General features: G+C 50.1%; 1 protein-coding gene across 1 annotated transcript in view; it reads right to left on the bottom strand.

Annotated features, from left to right (window-relative positions):
* The window catches only part of LOC138274751 (nmrA-like family domain-containing protein 1), a 65,254-nt gene that overhangs the window by 18,714 nt on the left and 21,211 nt on the right, over positions 1 to 25,329 (bottom strand). The window contains exon 4 of the mRNA XM_069219016.1: positions 24,287 to 24,477. Coding sequence (XP_069075117.1) covers positions 24,287 to 24,477 — 191 coding nt within the window. The remainder of the gene's footprint in view (positions 1 to 24,286; positions 24,478 to 25,329) is intronic.

Genomic DNA, 25,329 nt, shown 5'->3' with positions numbered 1-25,329 from the left:
CGTTCGCCCCGTGCCCGCTCACCCAGGAGGGTGGGCATCACCTTCGCCCCAGGCACCTCAGGCCCTGCCCCAGTCACCCCTGCTGCCCTCAGTAAGGAGGCCATTGACCTCCTCAGGTCACTCACTGTTGGGCAGTCTACCATTGTGAATGCCATCTAGGGTGTAGAACGAGAGTTGAAACACGGTAATGCATTCCTGGAAGGCATTCATTCTGGTCAGGCTGTCCTTCAGCGAACCCTGCAATCTCTGGCCTCAGCACTGATGGCAGCCATTGTCCCTGTGTCCAGCCTCCCCCCTCCAACTTCCTCCACCCATACCCAATCCCCTGTACCCCAGCCCATCCCAAGCACACCTACAGACCAGCATGCACACAAGTCAACACACACAGGTAGCTCAAGCAAACATAGGCACCACACACACCACAGGCACTCACACAAGCATCAGACCCATACAGATACAGCAACATACTCTGTCTCCACTGTGTCCCCCTCCTCCTCTTCTCCCTCCTCCCTCCCAGTCTCGTCTACACACACACCTGCATGCACCACATCTACAGGCACTAGGACTCGCACCAGGACACCCAGCACCACAAGCCGCTCACCTGCACTCACCACCTCCACTGCCAAATACACGTCCCCTGTGTCCTCTCCCAGAGTGTCTGTGATGCCCCCTCCCAAAGTACACAAACGCCGGCAATCACTCACCCAACATCCATCCACCTCACGACAGCCTCCAGTACCTGCACCCAAAACAGCTAAAGTGACACCTCCTACAACCACCTCCTCTTCCTCCACTCCCAGACCCCCTCCAGCTACCCATCCCAGTGTCCGTCAGAAACTGTCCCTATGTCAAATTGACCTTTTTGCCCCCCCCCCCTATTCATCAGTCCCGTCGTAGCGCCTCAGCCAAAAAGCCTCCAGTACCAGTGGTGCGTGTTCCAGGTTTTTGGAGTGCCCCGTCCACCAGGGCAGGCAGTAGGACTCGGAGCCAAGGCACTGTCAGCCCACCCCCTGTAAAGGCTCCGAAATTGGAGAGTGGACGACGGGACCGTGTCAAGACTCCTGGTGGGACACAAAGTGAAATGGGATCCAAGGCGATTGGTGAGTCATCTGTAACTCCAAAGAAGGTGGGGAAGGTCCTGAGGAAGTCTCCCCAACCTGTTGTGAGTGTCACGGCGGAGAAGTGCGCCATCATTTCCGGCGGTCCAGACACAACCGCCAGCACCGTCGTTACTGGTCAGGAGACCACCGCCAGAGTCATAGCCCAGGAGGGCCCAAGTTTCGTCACTGGTCCGGAGACCACCGCCAGAGTCATAGCCCAGGAGGGCCCAAGAATCGTCACTGGTCCAGAGACCACCACCAAAGTCATAGCCCAGGAGGGCCCAAGTATCGTTACTGGTCAGGAGACCACCGCCAGAGTCATAGCCCAGGAGAGCCCAAGTTTTGTCACTGGTCCAGAGACCACCGCCAGAGTCATAGCCCAGGAGGGCCCAAGTATCGTCACTGGTCCAGAGACCACCGCCAGAGTCATAGCCCAGGAGGGCCCAAGTTTCGTCACTGTTGCAGAGACCACCGCCAGAGTCATAGCCCAGGAGGGCCCAAGTATCGTCACTGGTCCAGAGACCACCGCCAGAGTCATAGCCCAGGAGGGCCCAAGTATCGTTACTGGTCAGGAGACCACCGCCAAAGTCATAGCCCAGGAGGGCCCAAGTATCGTCACTGGTCAGGAGACCACCGCCACCGCCGGAGTCACAGCCCAGGAGGGCTCAAGTATCGTTACTGGTCAGGAGACCACCGCCACCGCCGGAGTCACAGCCCAAGGGGGCTCAAGTATCGGTACTGGTCAGGAGACCACCGCCACCGCCGGAGTCACAGCCCAAGAGGGCTCAAGTATTGTTACTGGTCAGGAGACCACCGCCACCGCCAGAGTCACAGCCCAGGAGGGCTCAAGTATCGTTACTGGTCAGGAGACCACCGCCACCGCCGGAGTCACAGCCCAGGAGGGCTCAAGTATCGTTACTGGTCAGGAGACCACCGCCACCGCAGGAGTCACAGCCCAGGAGGGTCCAGAATCCCACAGCCCCGCTGGGCAATGATGGAACGTCATGCCACACACCAACGTCCAGTGTGGAGTTCGTCATGCCACACACCAATGTCCAGTGTGGAGTTCGTCATGCCACACACCAACGTCCATTGTGGATGTCGTCATGCCACACACCAACGTCCAGTGTGTAGTTCGTCATGCCACACACCAATGTCAGTATCAGAACCGCCATGGCAAAGCACCGCTGAAAAGGCCAAAGACCGCCATGGCAAAGCACCGATGAACAGGGACAAGACCGCCATGGCAAAGCACCGCTGAACAGGGACAAGACTGCCATGGCAAAGCACCGCTGAACAGGGCAAAGACCGCAATGGCAAAGCACCGCTGAACAGGGACAAGACCGCCATGGCAACGCACCGCAGAACAGGGCAAAGACCGCCATGGTGAAGACCGCTGAACAGGGCAAAGACCGCCATGGCAAAGCACCGCTGAACAGGCCAAAGACTGCCATTGCAAAGCACCGCTGAACAGGGCAAAGACCGCCATGGTGAAGACCGCTGAACAGGGACAAGACCGCCATGGCAAAGCACCGCTGAACAGGCCAAAGACTGCCATGGCAAAGGAACGCTGAACAGGGACAAGACCGCCATGGTGAAGATCGCTGAACAGGGACAAGACCGCCATGGCAAAGCACCGCTGAACAGGCCAAAGACTGCCATGGCAAAGCACCGCTGAACAGGGACAAGACCGCCATGGTGAAGACCGCTGAACAGGGCAAAGACTGTGTGGGTATGAATAGTCCGGCACATCAGGCATCGTTCTCCCATGTGAATCTGGGACAGTGACAGGACATGTACTTTCACGGGGAGACTCATCCAGTCTGGCCACCAGTCCCACCCAGTACCAGTAGATAACTGCATCTACTTGCGAAGATGTGTGTTTGCACTCCCCAGGATGGCACAGTGGGCAAGCCACCCACTGTAGAGACTTGAGAGACTGTGGCTTTGCACTCCCCAGGATGGCACAGTGGCCAAGCCACCCACTGTATAGACTTGAGAGACTGTGGCTTTGCACTCCCCAGGATGGCACAGTGGCCAAGCCACCCACTGTATAGACTTGAGAGACTGTGGCTTTGCACTCCCCAGGATGGCACAGTGGGCAACCCACCCACTGTATAGACTTGAGAGACTGTGGCTTTGCACTCCCCAGGATACATCAAAGGGCATGGTGCCCCGTCGTGGATCTGGCTTCGCATTCATCTGGATGAGGTGCCCCCCCTTCCCTTCCCCCTGAGGTGCCTGTATTGTTTCTATCTGATGCCCTGGCAGTGTTCTCTCGGATTTTGGTCAGGTATCTATTGTGGGCCTCGCCCATGCATTTTTGGACTGTTTGTGCACGGACATTGTTGTGTACATATCTGCACTACTTCTTGTATTGTACATTTATTTTTCACAAATTTCGTGATATGTATCAGTTTATTTTTTTATGGGTAGTATATTGTCACAATACAGAGTTTGACCGCAATTCGATTTGTCTTTGCATTCTTCTGGGGGGATTGTGGGTTGGTACTGTGATTTTTGTGACTGCATTGGTGTGTATGTTGTGATATGCGAGGGTGGGGGTGTTTGGTGGGTGTCCCCGTAACTTTTGCCTCCCCGTGTCGTAGGTGAGGTACTCACCGGTATCTTCTGCCCGTACGTCGCTGTTGGTCATAGATGAGCAGGAATGCAAGGGCTGGGAGTATTTGTAGTTCCGGTTCCATGGTGTCCTCGTTCCTCGTGGGATGTGTTGAGGTGAGCGTTTTCCCATAGCAAAAGCTGTTTCCGTCGTGTTTTTATCCACGGGGAATCCGCCCCAGAAAAGGTGGTGGATTGGTGTGTTGTGATAGTGTGGGCGGTACATTGTCTTCCGCCTGTCTGTTGGCGGTGACCGCCGTGCTGCTTGTCTGTACCGCCGTGGCGGGCGGTGTGTTAAAGTGGCTGTCTTAGTTGGCGGTTTCCGCCAGGGTCGTAATTCCCTTTTTTTGTCCGCCGGCCTGTTTGCGGTATTACCGCAGCTTTAACACCGTCCGCCAGGGTTGTAATGACCACCTATGTCATGAAATACATATCTCTGACAATCAGGGGGGTTACAGTTGATGTTACTACTTATCTTTACCCTTTCTATTCAGGCCATGTATTGATATACTGTATTGTAACCATTTGTCACCATATATGGTTCATTGTGTTATAACTTGTACTATGTGATGAAATAGATATATGTGACATACCAGGGAAGGTTACAGTTGACCTTGCTATGTATACATTATCCCCCCCAAGTCATTGTCCTGTGTTGATGTACTGTAATGTGATTATTGCTTTATCACAAATAGTTATACATACATTTTGTAGGTAAGGGGATGTTTTATAAATTGTATTATTGTTTATATTATTTCTGTTTAACCTTTTATTTGAGTATTTATATGTACAATAATGATACAGCCCTTCCTACCTCTGCGAACACGCTGTAACAGAATAGCCCAGGAGCTGTGTGGGAGTTTGCTTTAGAACGATGGTGTGAGGGTCTGCTGACAGGACGGAGTGTAGGAAGAAGCGGCTAGTGGAGACTAAATAAAACACCTACTATACATCTCATCTTTTCCTGGTACTTCTTGCAACACTGACAAAAGTAAATCGTAAACCTACACAGGTGTAAGCTCACAATTCACTCAGCTGGCCAAATAAGGCCAATGGAGGCTTCACCCAGGTAAACGTAACCACAGAGGTGAAAAAGAATCTACCTGTCAAGTCCAGGAGAACATCCTTCCCATGTGGCACAAAGTGTCCGCAGGTGTAGTGAGGCTTTACTCCCTGCTGCCCTCAGCCTCAGCAGAGTGGACTGAGGCAGCTTCCATGGCTCAGGCCCATGCAGAGTGGCGTGCTTAAACTCTTAGTGCAATCAGCCAGCAGCACAAACCCCAGAGGGTTGAGTGCCTCAGTCTCACACAGCAGAGGAACTCAGAATCAGTGTCACCAGAAAGATTTCACTTGACCTGATAATACAAGTGAGTGTCTAGAGCAAACAAGGATTTGGTCTCAAAACAGCCATCGGCTTATGGGTGTATGGCATCTAGTGCTTAATTTGTTAAACATGCAATGGGCCCCATTGCCAAACAATTTTTAGAACTTCACTGACTGTGAAGGCAAACGCTGGGACTGCTGACTGGCAAGGCTATGTGGCGCCACATAGATGGCAGCCTCATGTTGCAGCTCAGATGAACCCGCCCATCCAACACTTTTTACATAGTACAATGGGGATTTTGAGTGCCATGGGGCACAGATTGGGACCTGGAAACACCCAAGTGCATATCCGACCCGTCCCTGGCTGAGTTGTACCAGTCAACGACACACTGCACACATTCCAAGGTCTAAGGCGTTGAATAAGTTGTGGACTTGTGGGAACGGCAGCAGCACGCCCAGTGGGACAGAGGGAGGTGTCCAACCACAGGCCCTCCTGTGCACAGCAGAGAGAAAATCCATCAAGCAGTTGCCTGAGGGATGCCTTTGTAGTATCAGGCTCACTCTGCCATCCCAAGACGGAGAGGCACCTAGAAAGGAGGGCTGAAAGTGGGTGAGGTTGGAAGTCTGCTCCTCCTCAGCACCAGAAGAGGCTGCTGCAAGGTTGGATGCAGCCTGAGGCTAGACCCACATACAAGGAGAGGCCACCCTAGTGATCCAGCAGTGAATACGTTGAGCTGCGGCATAGGTGATCAGTGGGTATTTGTCGGAGTCGGACAACAGTTGCAGATGACTAAAGAGGTGCGGGTGCCATGTGGGTCACTGTTCCCATCAACAACACAATAGTTCTCAGTGACTGAAGGGGAGGCCAGACCAGCACACGTCTCTCCTCTGTGCTCCATGCTGATACCTCTATGGCAATAATACCTGGCATATAAAAGTGACAGCAGATGTGGGCGTGGCTTAAGGGACACTAGTACTTCACCCTGCTGCTTCTAGGAGCTGCAGACACCACCTCCCCATAATTATCAGAATTAGCATGGAGCATACCTCTGTGAAAGATGAGACTGAGGAAGTGTGGGTTTCTAAGTTGAAGTCAACTAAAGGCGTCATCATCCCCCACGATGCCAGAGTTCACAGTGGAAATAATTATACACTTTCTGACATCCATAAAGCTTCCAGCGGCTCGATTAAGAAAAACACTGTGAAACTGGTAATTAAATGATTTCTATTAGAAGTGGTTTAGCCGCGTTCAATACTCACTTGCTGGTGGTTGAGAACAGAATGGCAAAGGTGGAACAGAAACTGGCAGAATCATCTGATTGGGAACATTGTGGCATGCACAACAACCTGACTGAGTTGGACAAAAGAAACCAGAGAGGTAATTTCTGTTTCCCAGGAGTTCAGGAGACGCTTTAAAAAATGATATGTTTTTTCCATCCATTTTTACCCAGTTAACAGGACTGACCTTCAACCCGCCCCTCAAGTTTCAGAGAGTGCCTGGGGTCAGATCCAGGGACCAAGCCAAATAATTGCCTGTATTCTGAGACAGCACATCAAGTGATTGGTCACATTTCAACTGAAGACCACGTGGTACTTACCTCACACAACTTCTCACCTTCAACCTATCTAAAGCGGAAGAAATGTTAACTCCTCATGTCACAGCTGTGAAAAGCGAGATATCCGCTTTGGCTTATTTGATTGGCCACTACACTGATAACTGATGCAAAGATCAAAGAATACGAGACCCTGATTCTCTGGAAAAGGTACTGGACTCACTCAGTTCATCCATGATTGACACTATACATCCAGAAAAACACCACATCCTACTGACCACCGAGACCAGCCACATGAAGGACCTGCACCTGGAGAAAAGAGAGCGACTGGATGCTGTCATCTGCCGTCAATCTACTGGGAACAGGAACAGAGATGGAAGACAAGATGAGCCCAGAGACACATAAGATCCCCTCTTAGGGACAACAGTACACAGGGTGCGCCGCCTGGGATGCACTGGTAACTAAACTGGAGGCCAAAAACGACGATAAACCCCCATGAATAGGAAAAGCCGCTCCTCCCACAAAAATATAATATACGTGCGGCACATAATACCTAATCGGCTCGTACACCCTATCCAAAACACGCTAGCAGCCAAATATCTCACCAGCACGAGAATAATTATAGCACACAGGGTGTACATCCAATTTTTGCTATAAGTAGTATTGGCTGCTCCCACTCCAAACCTCCACCGGGCTACAAACAGTACAGATCCAGCTGCAAAAGGCCTACATTAGCTACCAGCGAGACCCCCCCTGTTAGCTACTTAACATACGCTACAGCTTTCTCAGCTAAATACAGCAAGCAATGATACTGATGGTTAATTAGTGTTCCAAGGCGTGTTTAGGGTGTGGGGGCTGGGGTGGTTTCATGTTTTCCTTTCTTTTCATGCAGTCAAGCGGAATCCTGTGGTCCATAATTGAACAGCTTGTAATGTACAGTTGAAATATAAAACCAATGAAATATTTAAAATAATAAGATCCCCTCTTAAGGACTTTTTCTCTTAACAGATGTTACACTAGTGGCCCACACTAAGTGGGGATGGCTGGTCCTTTGGGACTGCTGACAGAAGAACACTAAGGCCCTCATTACAACCCTGGCGGTCGGTGTTAAAGCGGCGGTAATACCGCCAACAGGCCGGTGGTAAAAAAAATGGGATAATGACCACGGCGGAAACCGCCAAAACATACAGCCACTTTAACACACCGACTGCCACGGCGGTGGCAACAAACACCACGGCTGTAACCGCCAACAGCCAGACAATGTACCGCCCACCCCATCACAACCCGCCCATCCACCAGCTTTTCCGGGGCGGTACCAACGCCATCAAAAGCACGGCAGAAACAGTATGTGGACGGGAAGCCACTCACCTCTCGACACTCAACGAAGAACCAGGTCGCCATGGAGCCCGAGCTGCAGGTCCTCCCCATGCTGGTCTAACTCCTCATCCACCAGGAGTGCCAACTGCGGCGGCGACGACGGTGAGTACTGCACCTAGGAGACGGGGGGAGAGAGTGACACACACACGCAACATGCCACACCCCCACACCCATCGTCACACACAACACCATACACACGAACACATGCAGCAACATTACATTTACACCCCCTAACCCCCTGGAACAAAGCAAAGACAAAAGGAATAGAGTCACATCAGTGATTATTTTAGAAATAGTCAGATATACGTAATAATTTTAAAAACAGTATTTACAAAAATATACAATATGTACATAAGGTGGTACATTGTCCACTCAAAATGTCTGTGGGCCACTGGGCCAAAACTCATAGGCCAAGCCCACACTTGACTCCTGCCTCAATACGGAGAGAACACTGCAGGGGCATCAGGTTGAAAACACACAGGCACCTCAGGGGGAGGGTGAAGGGGGTGCACCTCAGCCAGAAGATGGGACAACACCACTGCTCCTGGAGGGGGCTCCATGCCCACAGCCATGTCCTGGGGAGTGCAAGGCCACAGTCTCTGAAGTGGGTGGTTTGCGCACTGCTTGGTCCTGGGGAGTGCAAAGCCACAGTCTCTCAAGTGGGTGGTTTGCCCACTGCTTGGTCCTGGGGAGTGCAAAGCCACAGGCTCTCAAGTGGATGCCTTCTTCCACTGGTTCTGGAGGGGGCTTTGTGCCCAGTGTGCTTCATCCTGCCAAGGATAGGATGAGTGGATGCCTTTCTCCACTGGTTCTGGAGTGAGCTTTGTGCCTGATGTGCTTCATCCTGCCAAAGGTAGGGTGAGTAGATGCATTTCTCCACTGGTCCTGGAGGGGGCTTTGTGCCCGGTGTGCTTCATCCTGCCAAGGATAGGGTGAGTGGATGCATTTCTCCACTGGTTCTGGAGGGGGCGCTGTGCCCAGTGATGCAACACTTGGGGTGTGGCAGTTCACAGTCCCTCACCTGGGTGTCTGAGGCACGAGATTTTCAGAGACCAGGTTGCATGATAGTCCATGGAGGCAGGGCTAGACTCCACCCGGCGACAGCTACGGCTGCAAACTGGTGGTAGTGCCGGGGCTGGTGGGGGTGCTGCCAGTGGTGCTACTATCAGCGGTGCAGGTGGCAGTGCTTGCGGCGGGGCCTGCGGCGGTGCAAGCGACGGTGCAGGTGGCGGTGCTGGCCACTGTGCAGGTGCCGGTGCTGCCAGTGGTGGAGGGAAGCTCCAGTCCTTCTCCTGCAGTCTCGCTGCTGCTGACAGTAGTGGTGCTTGCGGGGGTGCAGGTGGTGGGGCTTGAGGCGGTGCTAGCGGCAGGGCTTGCGGCGGTGCTAGCGGCAGGGCTGCTGGCGGTGCTGCCCGCGGTGCAGGTGGCGCTGCTGGCGGTTGTGCTGGTACACACCAGGCCTTCACCTGCAGCCTCGGACAGCTGAAGTGCCTTGGCTGGTTTTTTCTGCCCCTTCCTCACCTTGGCAGATGGTGGTGTGACCTTGGGTCTGGCAGCTGGAGTCTTTGAGGTGGCCTTGCTGGGTGGTTGTGGCTCCTTCCCCTTGCTGGATCCTGTCCCCCTCTTCACCTTGCCGGGTGGCGGAATGGCTCTGGCCTTGGCAGGGGTTGGTGGCACACTGGCTGGGCTGATGGGTGCCCCCTTTGAGCCTTTGATAGCTGCCTGGAAAAGCTTCTTAGGAACACTGGGGCGGGAAGAGGGAGTGGGTTTGGGAGTGGAGGAAGAGGGAGTGGTTGTAGGAGGTGTATGTCTGCTGAGTTTGGGTGCAGGTGCATGGGATGGATGCTGTTGTGAGGTGGATGGCTGCCGTTGGGTGGGTGGGTGCTTGCGTTTGTGTACTTTGGGAGGATGGGTCACAGACAAACTGGGAGAGGACACAGGGGACACGTACATGGATGTGGGGGTGGTGACTGCCAGTGAGGGGTGTGTAGTGATGGGCGTGCTGGTGATGGAGGTAGTGGATGAGGATGTAGTGCATGTAGGTGTGAGCGGAGACGCTACTGGGAGGGAGGTGGACGACGAGGAGGAGGGGGACACAGTGGAGGCAGTGGATGTTGGTGTGTCTGCATGGTGATGGTGATTGTGTGAGTGCCTGTGAGATGAAGTGTGGTGCTCGTGTTTGCCTGAGTCACTTTTGTGTGGTGATTTGGGTGAATGCTGGTCTGAAGGTGTGCCTGGGATAGGTTGCGTTTGAGGGGATTGGGACTGGGTAGAGGAAGTTGGGGGAGGGAGGCTAGAGACAGGGACAATGGCTGCCATCAGTGCTGAGGCCAGAGCCTGAAATGCTCTCTGTTGGGCTGACAAGCCAGAGTGAATGCCCTCCAGGTATGCATTTGTTTGTTGCAAATGCCTCTCGACACCCTGGATGGCATTCAGTATGGTTGACTGCCCAACAGTGAGGGATCTCAGGAGGTCAATAGCCTCCTCACTGAGGGCAGCAGGGCTGACTGGGGCAGGGCTTGAGGTGCCTGGGGCGAAGGAGATGCCCACCCTCCTGGGTGAGCAGGCACGGGAAACAAGCTGAGGGGCTGCTGGGAGGGCGGTGCTCCTAGGGGGGGTAGCGGCTGTACCAGTTGTTGGGGTGGGCACAGAGGTGTCCGCCACTGCCAGGGAGCTTCCATCGGATGAGGAGTCGCTGTCTGTGGTGTCCCCTCCTGGCCCCGTTGTGGAGCTCCCCTCGCCCTCCGTCCCACTAGTGCCCTCACCGTCAGTGGATTCGGCCTCCAGGCCCATGTGGGATGCAGCTCCCTCCGTCGCCGGTGCCTCTGCTCCTCCGCCAGTTGATGCTAATGCACACAAGGACAGGGTGACAAAACAAAAAGGGTGGGGGAGAGACAGAGGATACACTTGGTCAATGCCAGCAACAAAACTACCGTTGGCGTACACAACTCACAGAGAGAAGCCCTATGCACTAGGCCATACACTACCAGTTACTAAGATAGTCACCAGCCCATGGTGTACAATGCCTAACACCATTAGCTGCACACCTGAAACCCACAGGACCCTGCCCAGTAGTAGATGAACACTAACACTATTGGGGGTGGAGTGCTTCAGAGCCTGCCCAACAAGAGACCTATCCTGCCATGTTCGCCCTGGCCTAGGGGCACCCACAGCCCACATCCCCCACCCAGGTCAACCTTAATGCGCCCAAAGTCATGATTCTGAATCTGTACTCACCCCCTTGTGGCTGCTGTGATGCCTTCAAGTGCCCATCCTACTCCGTATAGGCCACCGCCAGGCAGCGGAACATCAGGGGAGTCAGGCTACGACGGGCACCCTTTCCTCGTTGGGAGGCCAGCCCCAGCTGGGCCTCCGCCGCCTTCCTTGCCCAGCGGCGCTGGTCCTCTAACCGTTTGCGGCAGTGGGTGCTCCGCCTGTGAAAGACCCCCATGGCAATGGCACACCAAATACCCTTTTCCTGATGGGCGCTGACCTGCATGGAAAAAGACAGCAGAAAAGGGCATTATTTAACCGTCCAGACCGTCACACTCATGGCCCACCAGATCCCTACCATCCCCTGACACAAATACATTGACCACCATACATGCATCACCCTGGCCAGGATGCCTCAGCCCCCCCCCCTACATGTGGCTTACACACACAGCAATCCATACATTCATGGCCCACGCATCATGCTCACAGTGTACTCACCTGTTTGTCTGGAGGACCGTAGAGTAGCGTGTACTGGGGTAGGACCCCATCTACCAAGTTTCTCCAACTCCTCCACAGTGAAGGCAGGGGCTTCCCCAGACACATGAGCCATTGTCACTTCCAGACACAGGTCACAGCAGCACTTGCAGTGTAGGTCCTCTCCTGTTGAAGGTCAGGTAGCAAGTGAGTGAACAGATAGAAAATGGCGGTCACGTCCGCGGCAGTGCATACCGTCACCGCCGGCGTACATCGCCCTATTGGCTCTTGGAACCCATAGGGCCCAATGATCACTAATGCGAAGTTGTGCGGCGGTCATAGACCGCCTACTGCAACGGCACACAACGTCAGCGGAATTACTTCATTTCCACTTGTCCCTCCTCACAGGTCAGGCAGCCGCCATTTCAGGGGGGCACAGGCCATGGCACCTAACTGCGTCACAGCAGACACTGGCACAGTAACTGACACTCAGATTCACACACAGGTTCTATAAAGTAAAAGATGCATCATTATTTAAATTGATGTGTGAATAAGACCCTCTGCTCACCGTTTTCCTCCATAGGCTTCTGCCTCTGAGGATGAATATGAGATGTCGACATCCTCCGGTGTACAGACCCCTGGTTGGCCTTGCAACAATGGAGGACAGACACATTATCCTAACCTACAGACTTGATCGGGCCACAATCCAAGAACTGTGTGCCCAATTGGAGCCAGACCTGATGTCAGCTATCCGCAAGCCCACAGGTAACCCCCCCTATAGTGCAGGTCCTGTCAGTGCTCCATTTCCTGGCAAGTGGTTCCTTCCAAACAACAGTGGCCATGGCATCAGGGATGTCTCAGCCAATGTTCTCAAACGTGTTCACCAGAGTGTTGTCAGCCCTGCTGAAACACATGCGCAGCTACATTGTATCCCCCCAGGTGGAGGATTTGGCCACAGTGAAAGCTGACTTTTATGCCCTGGGACATATCCCCAACATCATTAGTGCCATAGATGGTACACATGTAGCATTTGTACCACCCTGGAGAAATGAACAGGTGTTCAGGAACAGAAAAAGCTATCACTCTACGAATGTGCAGATGGTGTGTTTGGCGGACCAGTACATCTCCCAAGTGAATGCCAAGTTTCCTGACTCTGTGCCTTTATCTTGAGGAATAGCAGCATCCCATATGTGATGGGCCAACTCCAGAGGCACCGGGTGTGGCTAATAGGTGAGCCCAAGGTCACCACCCAGTATAAGTTTGTGTCTGGGTATGTGGTTGTCCCTAAGGGCTAGTGTGTGTCTAACAGGTATCCCTCGATGTTTGCAGGTGACTCTGGTTACCCCAGCCTCTCATGGCTACTGAACCCAGTCAGGAATGCCAGGACAAGGGCAGAGGAACGTTACAATGAGACACATGGGCGAACAAAGAGGATCATTGAAAGGACCTTTGGTCTCCTGTCCTGAAGGCCAGGTTCCGGTGCCTCCTTCTGACAGGTGGATCCCTGTACTACTCACCCAAGAAGGTGTGCCAGATCATAGTTGCATGTTGGACAACCTGGCCTTGAGATGCCAGGTGCCTTTTCTGCAGGAGAATGAGCCTGGAGATGGTCTTGTGGCAGCGGTGGAGCCTGTGGACAGTGAGGAAGAGGAGGCAGCGGAAGAAGATGTGGACAACAGAAATAATATAATTCAGCAGTACTTCCAGTGACACACAGGTAAGACACTAAGGGGGTCATTCTGACCCCGGCCGGCGGCGGAAGCCGCCGGCCTGTCTGGAACGTCCAGAATACCGCTGCGCGGTCAAAAGACCGCTGCGGGTATTCTGGCTTTCCCGCTGGGCTGGCGGGCGACCGCCAGAAGGCCGCCCGCCAGCCCAGCGGGAAAGCGCCTTCAACAAGGAAGCCAGCTCTGAATGGAGCCGGCGGAGTTGAAGGCGTGCGACGGGTGCAGTAGCACCCGACGCGAATTTCAGTGTCTGCTATGCAGACACTGAAATTCTCAGTGGGGCCCTGTTACGGGGGCCCCTGCAGTGCCCATGCCATTGGCATGGGCACTGCAGGGGCCCCACGTCACCCCTTACCGCCATCCTGTTCCTGGCAGCCGAAACCACCAGGAACAGGATGGCGGTAAGGGGGTCGGAATGGAGGATTCCCCAGGGCAGCGGGAAACCGGCGGTACACCGCCGGTTTTCCGTTTCTGACCGCAGCTGTACCGCCGCAGTCAGAATGCCCATGGGAGCACCGCCAGCCTATTGGCGGTGCTCCCGCGGTCCCCGGCCCTGGCGGTTTTTACCGCCAGGGTCAGAATGACCGCCTAACTTCACTTTACATTTCAGTTTTCTGTTGGACATTGTACATGGCAGCCTGATTTCCCTTTGTCTATGGCCACTTACTGTACCCTTTGGCATCTCTATTTTCAGATCTCTCTGGCCCACTCTGGCTCCTGGTATGTTTACTGCTGCCCACTAAACGTCTTACCAATTGAGTGTTTATTTAAGTGCTCATACATAGAGGGGGATGTGCAATGGGCTGGGGTGATGGTGGAGGAATGTCCAGTTAGAGTCCAGTCTCTGTGTATCACAGGTGCATTGTCGAATGGGGCATAGGAAGGGGAGTAATAGCAGTTCAACGGGGACAGGGTGACAGAGTGGGACAGAAGGGTGACAATCAGGAGAGTCTTATTTCCTGGCGGGGTCTTGGCAATGTTCTCTGGCTTCTGCCTGGATTGGCGGGACCGTTTGCGGGGTGGTTCTCCTTCTGCAGGGGGTGGGGTACTGGTGGCCTGTTGGTCCAGTGGCGGGGCCTCCTGTCCACTAGCGCCGGCAGAGGTGGAGGGCTGTTCTTCGGTGTGGCTAGTGTCTGGGGCCTGTTGGTGTGCCACTGCCTCCATCATGGTGTTGCCCATGTCTGCCAGCACCCTTGCAATGGTGACCAGGATGGTGTAAATGTTTTTGAGGTCCTCCCTGATCCCCTGATACTGTCCCTCCTGCAGCTGCTGGGTCTCCTGCAACTTGTACAGTATCTGGCCCATGGTCTCCTGGGAATGGTGGTATGCTCCCAGGATGTTGGAGAGTGCCTCCTGGAGAGTGGTTTCCCTGGGCCTGTCCTCCCCTTGTCGCACAGCAGTCCTCCCTGTTGTCCTATGCCTCTGTCCCCTGAACCGTGTGCCCACTGCCACTGACCCCAGGTCCCTGATCAACCTGTGTTTGTGGGGTTGCCTGGGGTCCCTGTAGTGGTGGACACACTGCTAATTGACGTGTCCTAGGGACAGTGGCATGGGCCCGCTGGGTGGGTGCTGTGCTGGTGTTTCCTGAGGGGGAGGCTCTGTGGTGAGTTGGGACTGTGCCTGGGTAACCGACTGTCCAAAGGTCCCTGATGGGCCAGATTGGTCATCGTGATCCAGGCGTGCAAGAGCTGCTGTCATTAATGTAGGCCTCCTCTGGAGGGGGGACTGGATGTTGGTGGCAACTCCTCTCCGGTGACGTTGAGTAGGGGTCCTGTGGGGATGAAAATGCAGTGTTATTGTATCTGCGTGTGCCATCTTGTGCATGGGTATGTTTCCCTCTATAGTTGTTATTAGCAAGGCAGCTTTGGCTTGTGTGAGTTGTGCTTGGTTTGGTAAAGTGATTGTCACTAGTGTGCATGCTGTGGTGATGGGTGTCCATGCAGGTCTGTGATGGGGGTCCATCGATTGGTGTTACATGCAGGGATTGGTTTTGGGATGTGTGGGTTGTGATGGTGGGGTATATGTAAGGTGGAGGAGTGAAGGGGGTGGGGTTAGGGGTAGGAGTTTGTGATGGCATGCAGGTAGGGTGGGGATATAGTAGTAATGATTTGACTTACCAGTTCTCCTGCTACTCCTGCCAGGCCCTCAGGATGCATTATTGCCAAGACTTGCTCCTCCCATGTTTTAGTTGTGGGGGAGGAGGTGGGGGTCCACCGCCAGTCCTCTGTACGCCTACCTGGTGTCTTGCAACCACGTAACGCACCTTCCCCCTTAGGTCATTCCACCTCTTCCTGATGTCATCCTTTGTTCTTGGGTGCTGTCCCACGGCGTTGACCCTGTCCACGATCCTCCACCATAGCTCCATCTTCCTAGCAATGGACGTCTGCTACACCTGTGATCCGAATAGCTGTGGCTCTACCCGGATGATTTCCTACACTATGACCCTTAGCTCCTCCTCTGAAAACCTGGGGTGTCTTTGGGGTGCCATGGATGTGGTGTGAGTGATATGAGTGAGGATGTGTGGGGTGATTTGTTGTGACGTGTGCTGTGAGGTGCGTGGATGGTGTATGGATGATGGTGTTCTGTGGCTTAGATTGAGTGGGTGCTCCTGGCTTGTGTCTCTCTCTGTTGGCAATCTTTTTTTTTCGTGGTAAGGGTTGTGGGTAATATGGGTGTGTGTTTTATATTGGATTGGGTGTGGGGTATGGTGTGTGTATGTGTGTCAGGTGTGTGTAGTTTGTATTGTCCAATGTGGTTGTATTTTGTAAGTGTGTGTGTATTTTGAGCGCGGCCGTGTGTACCGCCAATGGGTTATCACGGTTGAAAGACCGTCGCAGTGATTTGTGGGTCGTGATACTGTGGGCGTATTCCTGTTGGCGTAATGGTGTGAGTTTTGGTACCTTTGGTCTGGTGGACTTGTGTGGGTGTCTGTATAGTGGCGGATTTCTCAGTATAGGTCATAATACCCGTAGCGGAATACCGCCGCGGTCATGGTATCTTGGCGGCCGTCAGCACAGCGGTAGGTGGCATTTACCGCCAGGGTTGTAATGAGGGCCTAAATGTTGACATGATTTGCTCTTTTGAATGTGTTAGCTTATTATGTTGTGTCTTTTGGGGAAGGGTGGGGATTTACGTATATCCTACATACTTGAGTTGATTGATAGAAGTTAATTACTGTTGAGCCTGATTAGGATGTATGCAGGTAGGATAATGTCAGTCAGCTTTTGGTGATGTGATATACACCTACTCCTTAGGATGGTTCAGACAAGTTAAATGCTTCCAATTTATGGCATGGTAAGGCTGTTTTGCCAAATATGCTGTGTTAATTTGACTTTCTCCCATGTTTCATGTTAAAATGCATAACAGGTGACTTTGCTGACCTGGCTTTCCTTTAAATAGCCAGTCTAAAGTATTTTTGGTCAACTGACCATATTGACCCATTTTTGGATGTGTCTAGATCCTGTTTTTGTTAATTCTCTGTTCCCACTATTGTGCTATACAGCTTTGCTTGACATGGATAATGTCTTCAGCAATTTAAAAGCTATTTCCATTCATTCACGGAATATTAGTGGCCTAGCAGACTTTGTAACAAGCATCATCAAAGCATATAAGTCTCACCTATATGAAAGCTTTTGGCTTTGTTGGAGTGGGGTGCACTGAGTGGCATAGCATGGAGTAGAATGCAATTGTGTGGCTTGAATTGAAATGGTATTGTGTGGCATGGAGTGACACTGAGTGGAGTGCAGTGAAACTGTGTGGCATGCAGTGAGTGGCATTGTGTGGTGTGGAGGTGAGTGGCATTGCATGGCATGGAGGGTAGTTGCATTGTGAGGTGTGGACTGAATGTGTGGTGCGGAGTGGAGTGGCATTGTGAGGTGTGGAGTGTAGTGAAGTGACATTTTGTGGTGTGAAGTGGACTGGTATTGTGTGGAGTAGAGAGACACTGTGTGGCGTGGTGTGGAATGGCATTGTGTGGAGTGAAGTGGAGAGGCACTGTGTGGAGTGAAGTGGTAGTGAATGGAGTGGAGTGACACTGAGTGGAGAGGAGTGGCATAACGTGTAGTGCCATAAAGCGGTGTGAAGTGGATTGCAGTGGCATTGGGTGGAGTGGACTGACACAAAACACTTCAATGTCTTGTCAGGGGTAATACGTGCTATATAAACGTAACTGTAGTTAAGTGGAGTGGCATTGAGTTAAGTAGAGTGAAGTGTCATTGAGTGGCATGGACTTGTATTGTGTGTGTGTGGCATTGAGTGGAATGGCATTGTGACACAGAGTTAATTAGAGTAGAGTTTCATTGAGTGGAGTGGCACTGTGTGGCATGAAGTGGATTGGCACTGAATGGAGTGGAATGGCACATTGTGTGATGTGGAGTAGTGTGGAGTGGCATTGAGTTGTGTGGATTAGAGAGGCATTTGTGGCATGGAGAGGAGTAGCATTGATTGCAGTGGAGTGCCACTCTGTGGAGTGGCATGGCATTGAGTAGAGTGGCATTGTGTGGCATGGATTGGAGTGGAGTGGCATTGTGTGGTGTGGATTAGAGAGGCATTTGTGGCATGGAGAGGAGTAGCATTGATTGTAGTGGAGTGTCACTCTGTGAAGTGGCATGGCATTGAGTAGGGTGGCATTGTGTGGAATGGATTGGAGTGGAATGGCATTGTGTGGCGTGAATTGGCGTGGCATTGTACTGCATGGAGTGGAGTGGCATTGCATGGAGTGGCATTATGTGGAGTGGAGTGGCATTGTGTGGCATGAATGACAGTGTGTGGCATTGAGAGGCATTTTGAGGAGCATTGGGTGGAGTGGCATTGTGTGACATGGAGTGGAGTTGAGTGGCACTATGTGGTGTGGAGTGGAGTCGTATTGTGTAGCATTGAGCTGAGAGGCGCTGTGTTGTGTGGAATTGAGTGGAGTGGAGTGACGCTGTGTGGTATGGAAAGCTGCCTGAGGTTCCAATTAATTGTCCTGTAGTGATTCAAATCTTGTGCTTTATAAATGGAATTACAATTTGTTACCAATTGTGTCGACCTACACTCTCTGTGAACATCTGATGCCTTTAATCCGATGCAGGTGCTAGTTAGTATATACAATGCTTCAGTCAGAACTGATTTGTTTACAAATAAATGTGTTTTAAGACCATGAGGGACTTGTAGGCGACGGAGTAACATATTTCATACCGGTTAGGGATAAAGGAGATGGAGCCAGCTGGTGGCATTGTGGTGGAGCTACTACTGTTAAAAGCCTTTTCCAAACATGAGTAGCTCAGTGCTCAATCATGATAGAGAATGACAGTGAGTAACAATCACCTTGTTGTAAGAACAGGTGAGCAGAACAGACTGTCAGAAGTTTAAACCAAAGATATTCCAGATATGAAAATTGAGGAACTCTATAATGACTATCTCAGACATTGGGGTGGGGGAATGGTAGGGGAAGAAGCAACATGGAGAAGAGGCAGGTGGAGGAGGAAAGAAGCACCATGGACAAGGGGGGTGGAGAGGAAGAAGAAATGGTACCTCAATCACAGCGTGTGCAGCAGACAAACACTCCACAGGAAGGAAAGGAAGTGATGCCTGGCAGGCACTGGGCAATTAGGAGGCAACTAAGAGCAACAATGATGCTAACGATTGGTTAGCAATGGGCAGGTTCCAAGGCCTTTATAGTAAACAATACCCCTTGCTGGGAAAGCACATGCGCTGTCAGCATGCAAGACCTAAAAAGGAAAAAAGGTTCTTACCAGCATTGGTTCTGGGTGCCCTGACATAGCTCTACTCCAAGAGTCTCACCTTTCCCATAAGCTAAAGTGACAAGTTGAAATGTGACTGGCTGGAGAGAGTAAATTATGTGAGAAACAGTCATGGGGCACACCAAGCAGATTCTACACAAGTGACCAACAGGAAGGAAGGAGTGGCAATATTGATCAAAAAATAATTTCCTGTAGCTCATCTTCAAGACCTGGAAGGACAGGGATGGAGGTTTTGTGTTCAATAAGTTAAAGATGCAGGGCAGAACACTGGTGGTCAGCTTAGTGCATGACCTCTACTGTTGGGGAGAAGGGACAATGTCTAGCTGCAGTATCCAAACGTCTACTTGAGGTGGGCAACAGTATGGTTGTGATGGTCAGTGATTGGAACCAGAAACCAGACTCTACAAATCCTGTAGACCCAATAAAAGGCACAGCAAAGACAGAAATATTTAATGACTGACAACTCCATGGTTGATCCTCGGAGACAGCTCCACCCTATGACAGAGCTCACACTGTAACCTTGTGCATACACTGGTTCTGCTCCTGTACTGATTACTTCCTCATTTCTGCCTCTAAACTCAATTGAGTAATAGAGGCCTCCTCAGGAGCAGGATTAACGAATGCCCACTGCTGTGGAATGTCTACTGACAAGGCTAGATTGCAATTTTACCGGACTACATACCAGGAGGATAATGAAGGATCTGTAACATTGTCCTAGCTTTTTTATGTAACCAGGAAACCATGTGTGAACGGATATACAATGAGAGGTGCAGTCCTAGCCAAAAAGGTGTCTGGAAATCACAGAATCGATTATACAGGGATAGTGTTAATCTAACATTTCAATATAATCCGCTCCTCTAATACTCTGAATTGAGATGACTTATAATGGTGAAGTACGATCTCAACTCTTATTAATACTCAGCAAAGAAAAACATGAGCAGAGAGAAATAGCAGACAGTTTATTAGCTCTGTAGCTCAAGCAGCACTCAAGGAACACTGTGTAGGTGATTAGTGAAGAGAATGGTTGCTTATTGCCCAGTGTAGCTGAGGTCACTCTGGGAAAGAGTGCAAATAGTTAACATTAACTTTGCGCCCAGGTTCAACTCTGTGTTGTGATGGTACCAGTTGCACCCTACTGGACCTTAGGAGTTCTGTGGAAAGGAGAATGAAGGCTTTTGTTTGGGGAGGGTGTATTCTTAGATTGAAAGTCTTAGGCTTCATGCCTCAACAGAATTGGGAGGCTTACACCTGGTGCATGTGGAATCATGTGGGTCGTCACAGGGCAAGCACATGCCGCTCACATGCAAGTAAATTCAGGCGTCCTGTTTTTGTTCACTCTCTATTTCAAATTGTTGCTCTGTATATCAAGGCATGATGAGACAGATAAAGCCAAAACCTTTTTCTATAGTCCTCGCTTTATGCCTGCCGCAGAGAACATAACAAGGTGAGAGTCTGATGTAGGTTACGCACAAGGCACCATTTTGGTTGAATGGGGAAATACTGATTGACAGCTGTTTCGTACCCAGGACCAGTTGGAAAGTGGGTTGTATCCAGAACACTGATCACATGCTGTAGATGGGCATTTTAAACAGTTCAATGAACTCTAACCCGAGTATAAGCAAACAAATATCCATTTCTGGGGGTCCTGACAACTAACCCATTGTTTCAATGGCCTGCTGGTCCAGACACCTATAGAAGTAGCCCAGAGACCCATCCTAAAATATGTATAAACACTTGTGGTCCTACAAAGGAGTAATGTCACGTCTTTACAGAGTCATCATTGATCATTTTTTCTCACATTTGACAGTTCAGGTCCTCGGAGAATGCTGGGAATGGCATATGGAGATTCAGTACATGGCGGAAAACTGAGATGCCTTATTCAGGGGACTAAAGACCACTTCCAGCGCCCCAACCTATGATACCAACCTATGATACTTAGCTGAAACAAGCATGTTTGAGATGGTCTCCTATGAGGAGATGTACAAGTTGGAAAACCAGTGACCCAGATTTGAAGAGACATGGGGTAGTTTGAGGTTGAGCGCACAAGCAATCTGACCTGTTGTAAGTATTGTGGGCTTTTAACCATGCCTACCTCATGCCCATCACTATCATTCCTCCGTGGGCTTGCCTTTCAAAAATCCCTTGATGTAATTGGTAAATGCTTCACGTTTGTCCCGCCTTGAGGCTGTTTCTGTCACGCCTTGCAGACTGCCCCAGTTACATGGATTATTGCACGACTGCCCATATACTTCAGCGTGGGTGAACTATCTTTTTCCTTTTGTCTCTCCCCTTTTGCTGCATGGCAGCCATGGCTGTCACATGCGAACAGGCACAAAAGCGTGAACTCTATCAGCGTTATTGGAGTGATGGTCACATTGTTCACAGTTACCTAATCAGAGTCATTACTTGTGGCTCTCCACTTCGCGCTCCATAGCTTTCCCAAAAACACTTGTTATTGATAAATGCTTTACAAAAAAACACAGAAATCGCAAAGTGGCTCTCCTGGCACAGAGGGAGAGTCGATACTACAATATTCACTGCACTCGGGAAAACTGGACCCATAATGCCTTGCAGCATTCTTTTTCAAAACATTTTTGCCCATAACTCAGCCTGTGGTGGTCCTAAGACAATGGAACTACCACCAAAATGCTCAGCATGGCACACACTCTCTGCTTAGGTCATCTATGGGTCCCCCACAGTAGGTTAGTGGGGACACCTAAATAATAACCCCTCCCACCATTCAGTCCCTTCTTAAGCACTCTTATGGTGGGAACATTTTGTTTACAGCTTGAAGTAGTTTGTGTTGTAAGGATCTTGGTATTAGTAGGTCTGAGAATGTGTAAGACACTACAATCTATTGGGGTTAAATATATGGTTGCACTATATTACTTTGTGCCATTTTATTTTCATAGGGTTATGTCCTCCAGGGGATAATTATATGTTCACATGGCCATCTTTCTTACCAATTATATTTTTATTGAGGTGTGCTTTAGGGGTTGTTCTGAGCATTACAGTCAACATACTGCAATATTTGCTGCACTTGGTTGTCCCATAATGCTTTGCAGGGCATTCTTTTACAAAACATGTTTGCCCGGAGCTCAGCCTGCGGTGGTCCTAGGACAATGTGACCACCTTCAAAACGTTCCCCGCAACCTGCTCTTTCTGTCTAGATAATCCCTGGGCCCCCACACTAAGTTAGTGGGCCCCCAAAATATTAACCACTCCCTCCATTCAGTGTCCTGAAAATGTGTAACGCACCACGCCCTCTAGGAGTTAAATATACTGTATGGTTATATTGCGAAACTTACAGTTATGTTTTTAATTATGTAGTTATGCCCTCTAGTGGCTAACTATATGGTAACATGACCATGTTTCTTACAAATGTTATTTTAATTGTGGTGTCCTCTAGGGGCTGTTCTGAGCATTACAGTCTAATGCCAAATGTTTGTTTCTGATAAAGGCTTTTATTGGGTGTATATGATAATTGTATATGTTTCATTAATTTCTCTTTATTGCAATTATGACCATGATTCAGGGCAACTTAACATCCTTATTACACTACGACTGTTTAAACACTCTTGATATATTTGGGTGACCCTTCTAATGTATTTCTCTTGTAACTCCTCCATGCCCATCTTGTTTTGGGAATTTAGTTAGCCAGCCAGCACCCCTGATAGTGGGGTGGTGAAAGTGGTATTCTATTGGAATTAGCATGGCAGATTTAAATTAGGATGCTAAGTGGCAACATTTTTATTTTTGGCAGCAGACAGAGGAAAAAGGTAAATGGAAGTTCTTTAGTTACATGCAGGACCAATGGCAGGAAAAGACCAAATTATGAGGCAGGTTGACCAATTTGTGTGGCAAGAGAAGTCCAGTTATGCATTTACAACACCAACAGCTCTAACTCAAGCAACTGTGAGACCCACTGCATTGCAAATGCTTGTTTGATTTTCTAATCCGAGTTGGAAGGCAGAGAAAATGGACACAGAATGTGGAGAACTCTGAGATACTATAACAATGGAGTGGTGATGCAACAGGGCATACTTACGGATCTTGGAGATTGGTTCCTGCTGCATCATTTTATTTCAGGTTTCCTTTCTCCCTATTCCAAGCTTATTGGAACTTAGCATTTGGACCTTGTATCTGTGACGGAAGACTTTTCAGAATGCTTTAAATTTTTAATGCACTAGGATAGTTATCCACTCTTGGTTTGCTGATGTTTGATAATAATAAGGAATTGCAATCTAAGACTGCCCTCTGCCACTGTGTGGATGCCAGTCATACCGATCATTCATTTTCTTATATTTTGACTATGTTCCTCTGTCAGTCCTCTATGATGCTCTATTACTCTACACTTGGGTTTGCTATTGAAATACCAATACACACATTACATCATTCAGACAAAGGAAACAAGAGTTTCACAATGCTAAAAGTAATAGATTCTAAATTGCTTTACCTTCATAATGAAACCAAAAAATCTACATTCACCAACATTCAAATTAAAAACAGGACTGGATACATCACATTCCTGCCAATGGACAGCTACAGAAGTCTATATATTTTCGCTGGCCCATGATGCATAATGCTTTGAAAAAACAAACTGTTTAAGGCCAGGCTGCTCTTAACATTTTGTTCATTTCAGGAAAGAGAATCCAGCCTGGATTCACTTACTTGAAGTAAACAGAGTGGTCAGATAACAGATTTGGATGGTAGAGTAGAAGTGATGCAGCTACCAATGCCATTCTGTTGAAGTAGAGTGAATCTTCTCGTTTACGAGATCATTTAGAGCAGGGTGGTAGGGCTAATATGCGCACAAATGGTATGTATCCATGTTTCAGCAACATTGTATGTAAAGAGCTCAAAGAGAATGGTGCTTGATCTAATATTTACCCGGCTGCTACCAGCTGGTGGGCCAAATGCAAAGTATGGGGATTTCACATGCAGAAAACAGACACAAATGCTGACAGCATGCCTTACTCTCCTATTTTAATTCTAGAGTGGAAATAGATGCCATACCTGGAACAGATGATTTTTGCACTGGGAAGAGATGATTTTTGCACTGGGCTGGTTTTGCACCCATCTGCATTTACCGCATGGGTATAAAACATCCTCTTATTTTTCCCTCATATTTTATTTGCGCACAGTGTGCTTCTCACCTTGGAATCCAGCACTGTCTTTCCCATGTGCTTGGACAGTATCTCCGCGTACTGCTGGACTGTCAGCCGTTCAGAGCTCAGTCCAAGGGCCTTGCCCAGGTATCCTTCAGGGGACTGGAAGATGCTTGCCACGACCGGTCCGATGTCAGCCACGGATATCCCATCCAGTGGAATGTCCGCCATGGGCAGCACTAATGTAGAAAGGAGAAGATAGGTAAAGGGTTAGCAAAGACTAAGTAAGCAAGGTGAGTGGGGAGAAGAAGGGAGACAACCTCCCCTCCATTCTCCCACCTCCCATTTGGAAGGAGACATCAAGTTTTGTTATTGGTTTTACTAGTATTGTCTGACCTTCTTCCACCCCATAGGTCTTATCACAAATGCATGTGAATGGCATCTTCTTATAAACCCACAAGAAAGCTCTCAGATGTTATGGACAAGAGGATCATCTGAGTTCATGAAGTGATTCCAAAAGGCCTCAGTTGTCTTCTTGAAGGTACAGACAGAAAGCGTCCCCCCTACCAGCACATAGCAAAGACGGCTGGTTCTTTCTTTGGACCTCACCTCCAGGTATTCAAGAACCAAATTACAAGTGAGACCTGCAGAACAATTGGTGTCTCAACGACAAGTGACACAGTCGAAAGAGGTCCTGTGCTTAAAAGGTCCACATTCTAGGATTACCCAATTACAGGTGGCCAGGAGGACACAAGCAACATCTGACTTGATCTTACATGTGGTACCTGCTGACTTTCCTAGGTTATTCAAAAAGTACATTCTAAGGAGGTGTATTTTATAGTTCCATGGTAGCCAGCTCTTGTTTTCAAACATTTCGGAAAGCACTAGCAAACAGAACTTCTCTCCATATGTTACAAAGGTTATAGGAATCACCTTGCCCAGCACCTGAGGCTTGCTCCCTCCTAATAGTACTAAATGGAGAGTGTCATCTCTTCACTATTTTTCACCTATGAACTAATTGCCCCTTTGTCTTCATGGATCTTAAATCCCTCTTCAAAGTAATTCATGTGCCTCTTTTTTTAAAAACGTCC

The sequence above is a fragment of the Pleurodeles waltl genome, chromosome 2_2 (assembly GCF_031143425.1).
Source record: "Pleurodeles waltl isolate 20211129_DDA chromosome 2_2, aPleWal1.hap1.20221129, whole genome shotgun sequence".
Lineage (NCBI taxonomy): Eukaryota > Metazoa > Chordata > Amphibia > Caudata > Salamandridae > Pleurodeles > Pleurodeles waltl.
This window is presented reverse-complemented; position numbering and strand designations above follow the sequence as displayed.